Source organism: Sorghum bicolor, chromosome 7, assembly GCF_000003195.3.
Source record: "Sorghum bicolor cultivar BTx623 chromosome 7, Sorghum_bicolor_NCBIv3, whole genome shotgun sequence".
NCBI classification, from domain to species: Eukaryota; Viridiplantae; Streptophyta; class Magnoliopsida; order Poales; family Poaceae; genus Sorghum; species Sorghum bicolor.
This window is the reverse complement of record NC_012876.2, coordinates 60,180,739-60,190,770: the sequence shown is the minus strand read 5'-3', so window position 1 is coordinate 60,190,770 and position 10,032 is coordinate 60,180,739. Positions and strand designations below refer to the sequence as shown.

Sequence of the window (10,032 nt, the reverse complement as noted above, 5' to 3'; positions counted from 1 at the left end):
CTCCAGCGGCGCATCCTCAAGCCGCACCGATGCAAGATCTTGCATCGACTTCTCTCTCTTCTTAACAAGTCGGTAATCCCCAACGATGAAATTGACTCATCCAAAGCTCCACGTAGGATGATGAGTCACTTCCCAAACTCCAGTGGGGACGCCCTAGGAAATAAGGTAATGGTGAACAACTTGAGTGCTTGCCATGTACCGTGACTGCACTTTGCAATGGACATACTCCTAGTCCTAGGTAGCAGCAGGCTTGTATCATGTATAATGAAAAAAAAAGGACATAGCTTGTTGCCCGGCAGTCGAAAGAGGAAGTGGACATACGACAAGGAGAAGAACAGTGAGAGTTGGAGAGTGCCACATCCCTCTCAATTCTCTCTAGCTTTTGTCGCTCTCACTCCACCCGTGGGGCCTACATGCAGCAGTAGTGTATGTAGCCCACACAGTACAACATCACTCACTCGGCCTCGGACATTCTCTCGGTCGCGAAGAAGGCGGTTTTTTTCCTCACTCTCCTATATCTTTTGGATTCACATTAAAAATGTGTAAACACATTTTAATGCAGTTTCACATTATTGATATTTATATTTACACATTTCTTAACGTGAATCTAATAGGTGAATGAGTGAAGACACATATCCTTTGAGAGCAAAATAAACTTTACCCTCGTTCGCTACTCGCCTACTCCTCTCGTCACTGCCACTGCCACTGGCACTCCGCCTGCTCTTTATATAGCGACCCCCTCCGAGCTCACTCACTCCCCATTCACTCTTGGTGCTCGATCTTGCCTGAATATAGTTCATTTCCTCTGTCTGACTCTTCTTTGTTAATCGGCCTTGCTAGCTAGCTATCTATCTAGCTATCTATCTAGCTCGGCCAAGTAATAACCGCCAACCGGGCGTCGTCGCGCGAAGTAGAGCGCACGCAGCAACAATGGCGGACGCCGGGGAGGGGCGGCGGGTGTGCGGCATGCCGGAGAAGGCGCAGCTGCACGTGGCGATGCTGGCGCTGCAGTTCGGCTACGCGGGGTTCCACGTGGTGTCGCGGCTGGCGCTCAACATGGGCATCAGCAAGCTCGTCTTCCCCGTCTACCGCAACATCATCGCGCTCTGCCTCCTCGTCCCCTTCGCCTACTTTCTCGAGAAGTACGCCGCCCGGCCACACTGCTTGCACTGCTTGCTGGAATAATGCCTGCCTGCTGTACGTGCTCGCTGATGATGATGATGATGATGTTGTTGTCTATGAACTGCCTGCTGCAGGAAGGACAGGCCGCAGCTGACCCTCAACTTCGTCATCCAGTTCTTCCTCCTCGCGCTCTGCGGGTAAAAATATATCCTGCTTGCATCATGATCATGACTGATACAGTAAAAATCCTAGTAGTAATTATATATGCACGCATACGCATGCATGGTTGATGTCATCATCATCATCATCAGCATCACGGCGAACCAAGGGTTCTACCTGCTGGGGCTGGACAACACGTCGCCGACGTTCGCGTCGGCGATCCAGAACTCGGTGCCGGCAATCACCTTCGCCATGGCGGCGGCGCTGCGGATCGAGAAGGTCCGGCTGGACCGGCGCGACGGCGTGGCCAAGGTGGCCGGGACGCTGGCGTGCGTGGCGGGTGCGTCCGTCATCACGCTCTACAAGGGCCCCACCATCTTCGGCCCCAGCGGCGGCGGCGGCGGCGGCGACAAGCTCCAGCTGCAGCAGGTGGCCGTGGCCGTGGCCGCCGGCGAGAAGAACTGGACGCTGGGTTGCGTGTACCTGATCGGGCACTGCCTGTCGTGGTCCGGCTGGCTGGTGCTCCAGGCCCCCGTGCTGAAGAAGTACCCGGCGCGGCTCTCCGTCACCTCCTACACCTGCTTCTTCGGCGTCATCCAGTTCCTCGTCATCGCCGCCTTCATGGAGAGGGACGCCGACGCCTGGAAATTCCACTCCGGATCCGAGCTCTTCACAATCCTATACGCCGTGAGTATAAATACGTCAAGTCTGTTCTCTCGGCAGAAAAAAATCATGACTAAAAGTATTGTTCCTAATTTATTGTAAGAAAAAAAAATTGCAAAATGCTCAAAACAAGCAGGCTATAGTAGCATATATATATATAGTACTCCCTCCATCTCAAATTATAAGTCGTTTAACTTTTTTTACTTTAAGTTTGACAACTCGTCTTATTTAAAAAATTTGTGCAAATATAGTCAAATTTAAGTCATTTTTGAAGAACTTTTATTAATAAACCAATACAAAAAAAAGTGATATTTTGTACAAAACTTTGAATAAGACGAGTGGTCAAACTTGATATTAAAAAACTCAAATTACTTACAATTTGAAATGGATTGAGTACATACGGAGTACGTAGTACTACTCAATTATCCAGCACAAGTACATAAACATGTAGCAAGAGAATGAGATCGAGATTTTTGCCACGTCAGGCACCTGTCATGTGATGGAGACATAGACAGAGTAGTAGTGCATTTCTGAGGCACAAAGTATACTAAAGTGGTGCACGCAACAACCAAAAAGCTAATAGCTAGCTAGCTGTACAAATGACGCCTTTTTCATTCATATTCTGTATACATTATTATCAACTGAAAAGCTGCTGGCTAGCTGGGTTAATTAACTAGTTGTTTGTTTATCGATCATCATCAGATCCGATCCCCTGAAGCAAATAAACAACCTTTTGGACTATATATTGTTGTTCTTAATTGGCCCCAAATAAAGTCCTAACCATCCAGAGGGTGCATGCATGCAGGGGTTCATCGCGTCGGGGGTGGCGTTCGCGGTGCAGATCTGGTGCATCGACCGCGGTGGTCCGGTGTTCGTGGCGGTGTACCAGCCGGTGCAGACGCTGGTGGTGGCAATCATGGCGTCGCTCACCCTGGGCGAGAAGTTCTACCTGGGCGGCATCATCGGCGCCGTGCTCATCATCGCCGGCCTCTACCTCGTGCTCTGGGGCAAGAGCGAGGAGAGGGCGCGCATCGCCAGGGACGCCGCCGCCGCCCTCGTCGTCTCCGGCGCCGGCGACCGCGAGGGGCTCCTTGCGGCCGGCGGCGGCGGTGGTGGTGGCATCCGGAGCAAGGCGGCGGCGTCGGCGGCCGTCACGCAGCCTCTGCTGCTGCCGTCCTCCACCTCCACCGACAACGTCTGACCTATCGAGATGGATGAATCCTAAATTTGTGGTGCAGCATGGAGAGATCAGAGGCTGCATGCGTACGATTCATGAGGCTGCCATGCTGCGGCTCTGCACGAACTCATCATGGATTGGAGCAGCCATAAGATCCGATCCAGTATTATTGTCAGTTAGTCTTCTTTTGAGGTTTTCCTTGTTGATTTCAGGCATGTATGTATGTATGTATGCTGCTACCTACGTATATGCATTAGTACTATTGTGTGTGTGTGTGGTGAGCGAGCAGACGACGGCAGGTCATTACGACTTTGATCACGACCTGCTTTTTTAATTCGTACGTACGTAGCTAGCTAGGATTGTTTGGAACGAGCATGCGTATATGCATGATCATCTCGTCAGTGTGTACGTCAATATTAATTGATTGGTGTGTTCAAAGAGGAGGCATGTGTGTTGATGTTAGCCTCTGATGAAGAAAACTTAATGCTGCAAGCATGACTACTTTATTACCCCTAAAATAATGAAACTGAAAAACAGAATAGGATTCAACAAGATAGTACATTAGTATACAACTACTACTATACAGAGTACTACTAGCTTCTAGCTACTCTGCTGTCCACAAAGCGTTCCACGCTGCAAATAGTTCTCCAGTGTGGCTTCCAACACAGTTCAGATTCAGTGACGGAACAGCCTTCTTCATTGTCGGATTATATTATTTCCCTCCTCCCCTCTCCCGGCACACTCCCCCCACCCCCACCCCCCAAAATAAATAAATAAAAAGCATATTCAACTTGATGTGGTCTTCAATATCACACTTCAACGGTTTAACCCCTAGTTTCTCTCTCATAATATATAGTTTATGGCAATAAAGTTTCATTATTTAAAAGTATTTCTAGATACAACATCAAGATAACTACTTTTGTTGTATAAACTTTTCATATGATCAAACAATGTGTTGCTCAAAGATAACAAAATTTGTATATTAAAATATGTGCACATTTTTTCCCCGAAGGGAAGGAGAACTATATCAAAACTCAGAACAATATATTCCCAAACTGCACAAGAAAAAAATCCAAAATAAAAAAGATAATATTTTATCCAAATTCTTTCACCATCTTCTCCATGTGCCTTTACTCGATGCAGAACATAGCCCTGTTGGACACTGAAGCTAAATTATAGTCCTTATGCTGATTCCAAGTATCAACCCTCAAAATATTGGATATGCCGCAAGATCTAATGTTCAAAATCAGCCCAAAACGTATCTAAAAAAATGAAAGAACACTGACAATTGCATCATTGGGTATAATATAGGATGAGGATTCATCATCTCCAATCCTTGATTCTTCATGTATGTCTGATTTTTCTCTACGCGATCATCGATAATGAGATCAATGAATCAAAGCTCCAATCCTCAGGAGGAGTGCCCAGAAGCGCACCCCCCCCCCCTCCCCCTCCCCTTGCATCAAGCTTGTTCCCATTCAGGATATATCCTTGCTGGATGCAAAATTAGTAGGAGTAAGTTGGCTTCACACCTCTCACAAAATCCATTAGCAAGGGATGGATGCAGCATCCAGCATAGAAATAATGGCATGAGCGTCGAAGATACAAGGGCAGGAGGCGGCTCCTTGAGCCTTGCCCAATGGCCATCTGAAGATGAAGCAGGGCTGGGCCCAAGTGAAAAACGGGCCAGGATTGTTTTTTGAACACAAATGTTTGGAATAGGCCATGATTCGGTTGCAAGTTGGAATACAACGATGCCTATACCTATACAGGTCGGCCCGCCTCCATGTAGTCTTAATCTATTTAAGAGCATCTTCAACGGTTTTGCATTTTATCTTTGACAAAACATGGAGTTTGCCAAGTCTCAAATCAATATAGAGAGGAGAAAAAAAAGTTACCTCCAATGGTTTGGCAAAATTGATTTGGCAAAACCCAAAGTGTGGACCCAACGGTTATTTTTTCAGGCGAAAAATTTCTTTGCGTAGTCGACTCTAAGGTCCAAGCAACAGCCGGCACCAACACACAAACCCTAGGCACCATGGAAACCCGATGCACATACTGAAAGGATGAATCCATGGCCATGACGTATGTACCTCCCCCACAACCGAATTGATGAAGATCGCCTCCCCCACAGCCGGCGTTGATGCCTAGAGATGTGCAGAATTCGAAAGATCTGCCGAAAGAAAACGATGGCAGCAGAGGAACCACGCACGGGGCTATGCAATGCCAAGCGCAATACACGGTTGGCATATATGTCAAACCTGGCCAGAAATTTGCCAAGTTAACCAAAATACAAAGGCCATTTATTAAATCGTTGAATAGAAGTTTTAAAGACTTTTTTGCAAAAACAAGAATGCAAAGCCCATTTGCAAAACCGTTGGAGATGCTAAGTGTCACTTCATTCTTCAACAATTGTTATGCTTAAATAGTGGATATAACTAGCCAACTATCTCATCTCATCCACTCTCATCAGTCATCATCCGGCCTAATAGAGAAATGGTTCATCCTATTCTTGCAAAAAAAAAACAGACACCCCTGTTTGGACCGTGTTTAAGGATGGCAACCGGACAGATAGATTGAGATCGGGTGAAGTCTCCGTACCTTAAAACCGAAACCTGAACTTCAAACCCAAATCCACCCCCGAACAACAATTCTGGTGGAAATGCATCCCCAAAATCAAACCCAGCAAATACCCAAAATCCGATGGATCATCCGAAACCTGAATTTTTTTCAAAAAAACAGCAAAGATTGTAACAGTACATGAAAATCAGTCATTCAGCAGTGTTTTTCTCTCACAATAAATCAGTCAACAGTACTTTCTGCTATAGCTTATCAGCCAAACGAACAATAGCTTTGCAACAGAACACGAAATAGATAAACTATTCCAACAAGATATAAAATTATAGACCATGAAAGTACAAGTACTAGCAGCAACAGAACATGAGAATATGTCCAGACCAGTCCATGCAGAACCAGAACATGAGAACATGCAGGATTAGTCCAGATTCCAGAATGCACAATACAGTCATACATAGAGTTGAGATTTTACAAATAAGAGCAACACCACACAGGTAAAAGCACTCCAAGTTCAATACAAGTTCAAAACAGCGCAAGTCAGCATCCATAATCCTCCAAACAAATAACAGAACATTATTACAGAGAGGAGTTTTCTGGATCAAATAGGTAGGCAATTGGAGGCATGAAGCATTCATCTTCGCTTGTGAGTTCATCATTCATCAAATATGCTGGAATCATCTTCATCCTGTGAAATAAAAATAGAAAGAATAGCTTATTACTTGAATGATGAATGCATTGTAAATTCACAAGTTGAATACAAAAGCAAACAACAGCAATACCATTTCTTCATCTTTTTCATCAAGACAAGTCATCAAAGCACCAATAAAAGTGGACTGAGACCCTGCATTGATATAATATACACAAATTAGTATTATTATAACTTATACGAAATGAAGAGCACATAAATTACACTTACCTAACATGTCGGCATGAGACCATGCTTGCATACACATAAGTGCTTCTATCATTGATGGTGCAAGCCTACTACGATGTGGACTAATTATTCTCCCATTGGTACTAAAGACTGATTCGGATGTCACCATTGTCACAGGAATCGCAAGGACATCACGTGCAATTTTTCGTAACGTTGGGTATTTGAGCCCTGCATGTTGCCACCACTGAATGATATCCAACTCTTGTGTCCTAGGCAGCAGTGGCTCTTCCAAGTACAAATCTAACTCTCTTCGCAAATAAGTGGAGGTCACGGCTGGCTGTTTGGACATGTAATCATCAAAAGTGTCAGTCCAATCTTCATCATCCGTAGTAGGAGCACTTGGTCTAGTTTGAGCACCATCTTTTGTGGCAACATCCTCCATAGAATCTTGGTATTCCAAAACCAGATTGTATAACAAGTCTTTCACTTTGTTGACAGCTTCCATAGCTACACTTTCTAACCCATGAATTTTGAGGAAAAGAGCATTCAACAGTTGTAATTTATACCTAGGATCTAGGACAGCAGCAATAGCCATCAAACGATGCACATCTGACCCATACTTGTTGAATTTCTCTTTCATTTTAATAGACATTTCTTCTACCTTAGGAATATCACTGCTTTGCCACTTCCTAATAACCAAAAGAATGTTGCAGATTTTGGGGAAGAAAAGATTGGCTGTGACAAATTTAGTGCCTGACAGTAGTTTAGTTACATCATAGAACACCTTTAACCTATCACAAAGCTCTCTAGCAAACTTCCAATCATCTTCAGCTGGAACAGATGGAGCACTAGAAGCAAGGTGCTCAAAAACATCTTGGTATATTAGTGCAGTGCTAAGCATAATATAAGTAGAGTTCCATCTAGTTTTACAATCAAGAGCAATTCTTTTTTCATATTTTCCTTTCATCTGTGCTGCCATCTTCTCAAACTCCTCGTGTCTTTCAGGAGTGGCCGACCAGTATGCAACACTATCACGCACACTCTCAATTTCCTTCTCCATGACACTCATTGCATCTTTCACAATCAGATTTAAAATATGTGCAGCACAGTGCATCCCTTCTCTAGCAAACTTGCCTTCGATAGCAGCCTTGCTCTTTGCAAGGTCATCACCGTCGGTGCCAATCATATCCTTCATGAGTTTGTCATTGACACTACAGTTGTTAAGAGTTATAGCGGACAGATTCCTCTCAATATGCCAATCTAGGAGAACTTCATGAAGAACATCAGTCATAACCTCTGTTGTATGTGGTGCTGGAACATAAATAAACCTACAACAATAAAATATCATAAGTAATAGTACAGAATGCATAATACAAGAACACAAAATAAACTTATAGACATGTTGTGATTTATTGTTACCTAATAAGAAAACTTTTTAGCTTCCAATCATCATCTAGAAAATGAGCTGTAACTGCCATGTAACCTTTCCTCTGGTGGTTTGCTGTCCACAATTCCGTAGTAACAGCAACACGAGAACTCAATTTCTTGATATAATTCACCATAGATTGTTTCTGCACTCGATACATATCCAAGATAATCTTCCTAATTGTGTCTCTAGACATTACCTCGAATGCTGGCTGCAATGCAGCACAAAACCTGCGAAATCCAACATGGTCCACCATGGAAAGAGGATACTCATGGACAACAATCATTAGGGCAAGTTCTTTCCTAGCAGCATCTTGATCAAATACGCAATTCTTTAATGTGATTGTGCCATCTTGTGGGTTTGCTGACAACTTAAGAGTGGACTGTTCTAAATCTTTTCTAGTAGCTCTATCCTGACATACTGCAAGGTGATTCTTCAAGTGAGTTGTCCCATTTCTTGTTACCCCATCTAAATGTTTTTCACACCAATGGCGTTCTGCTTTCCAAATCCCATTCACATTAATCAAATCAAACTCTTCCCAAACTTCAGACCTTAACTTCCTCTTACTACCAACAGGAACATCATCTTCTACCTCTAACGCATCAGTATTACCTACAGAGTCGGATGGCGGTGCTTCTGAATCGGATGGTGGTGTCACTGAACTGGCACCAACACGTGCACAAGTTTGAGGACGAGAACACACAGAAGCAGCAGCAGCAGCTTGAGATCCACTAGAACCACCAGGAGTCGACATTGCTCACTTCCTGAGTCAGGAATCCTGACAAATGCAACAACAACAATAAAAAAAAAAAGACAAAGACAAACACGCACACTGACACTTAGACGATGCATGAAATTCGAGATACAGGGAAGGGATGCGGCACCGTGGTACCACCGTACCTGCTGGCCGCCGTGCGCCGTCGTACCTGCTGCCCTCGCCTCCGCGGCTCCACGCCCGGCTGGGTGCGCCGACGAGCGGCTCGCGGCCCCTGCTGTGCACGCCGCACGCGTGCGCGCGCTGGGTGAGCGGCGCTGGCTGCCGGCAGCCAGCCTCTGCGGTGCTGCCTTACGGGCGGCGGCCAAGGCGGCAAGGCGCCGAGGCGGGCGTGGGTGGGTGCCTGGGTGGGGTCGAGCCTCGAGCACGGAGCACCGTGAGGTGAGCAGGGATCCACACCGAGAGGAAGAAAGAGGTCGAGTGCTCGACCGCTCGAGGCGTCTCTGCGCCGTGCGCCCGACCGGGGACTGCCCGAGCCGGCGGCCGTCGGGTATGGGGTGGAAGGGTCGGTCCCGAGAGGGAGGGAGGATTTCAGGCTTCTTGTTACAATGGGCTACTAGTGGGCTGAATTATTTCGAGGCCCCAACTGTGATCCGCCGGCGAAACTGAAAAACAGCCCATACCCACTATCGGTCTTACATGCATGCTGTTCGGCTCGCTGAATTTCGATGCTGATTTGATTTTTCGAAGAGAAAAATATTAACCACCCGTGGCCCACGCCAGTGGCAGGAGCGCAGGATCCAGAACCACAGTCCTTGTATGAACTGCATCTGCATGTTCCAATCCAACCTCGTCCTCTTCGTTTGTCTGTCTGTGCCTCTGTAGCCTCTTTACTCCTCCTGCAACATTGAAAATATCTCTAGCATTGCATTGCATTGCATTGCTGCCATATCACAACATGCATCAGCAGAACCAAATCGAAGACCAAGAAAATGCTCAACTGATTCTTCAGTTCTCACTCAAGACCTCACTGTGCCAGTTGTGCAACTCGCTGTGATATACAACTGGAAGCAAGCACATAACAGCTCAACACAGACAAGGATGCCACGCCTTACTTCCCCTAGCAGAACAACACATACCCCAGCTCGGTGCTGATGCCTCAATCAAACGGTAATCAACACATACATACATACTCTGAATCAAAAGACAGGGAAATTAAACAAGCACAAGGTCGCCTACGTGTGGCGCCAGAAACTATCATTTCACGTTCAGAAACATGCCACTGAGGTTGAAAACAGTTCAGAGCCAAAGACAGCTTG

General features: G+C 45.7%; 1 protein-coding gene across 1 annotated transcript; it reads left to right on the top strand.

The window, feature by feature from the left end:
* LOC8057807 (protein WALLS ARE THIN 1) lies at positions 745-3,568 on the top strand. The gene is made up of 4 exons (XM_002445627.2): positions 745-1,142; positions 1,257-1,319; positions 1,434-1,968; positions 2,750-3,568. The coding sequence occupies exons 1-4, from the start codon at positions 931-933 to the stop codon at positions 3,143-3,145; spliced, it is 1,206 nt and encodes a 401-aa protein (XP_002445672.1). The 5' UTR covers positions 745-930; the 3' UTR covers positions 3,146-3,568.

Coding starts and splice junctions, on each gene's coding strand:
- LOC8057807 (XM_002445627.2), top strand. CDS start 931: ATGGCGGACGCCGGGGAGGGGCGGCGGGTGTGCGGCATGCCGGAGAAG. Junction 1,143..1,256: donor TTCGCCTACTTTCTCGAGAA/GTACGCCGCCCG, acceptor TGCCTGCTGCAG/GAAGGACAGGCCGCAGCTGA. Junction 1,320..1,433: donor TTCCTCCTCGCGCTCTGCGG/GTAAAAATATAT, acceptor CATCATCATCAG/CATCACGGCGAACCAAGGGT.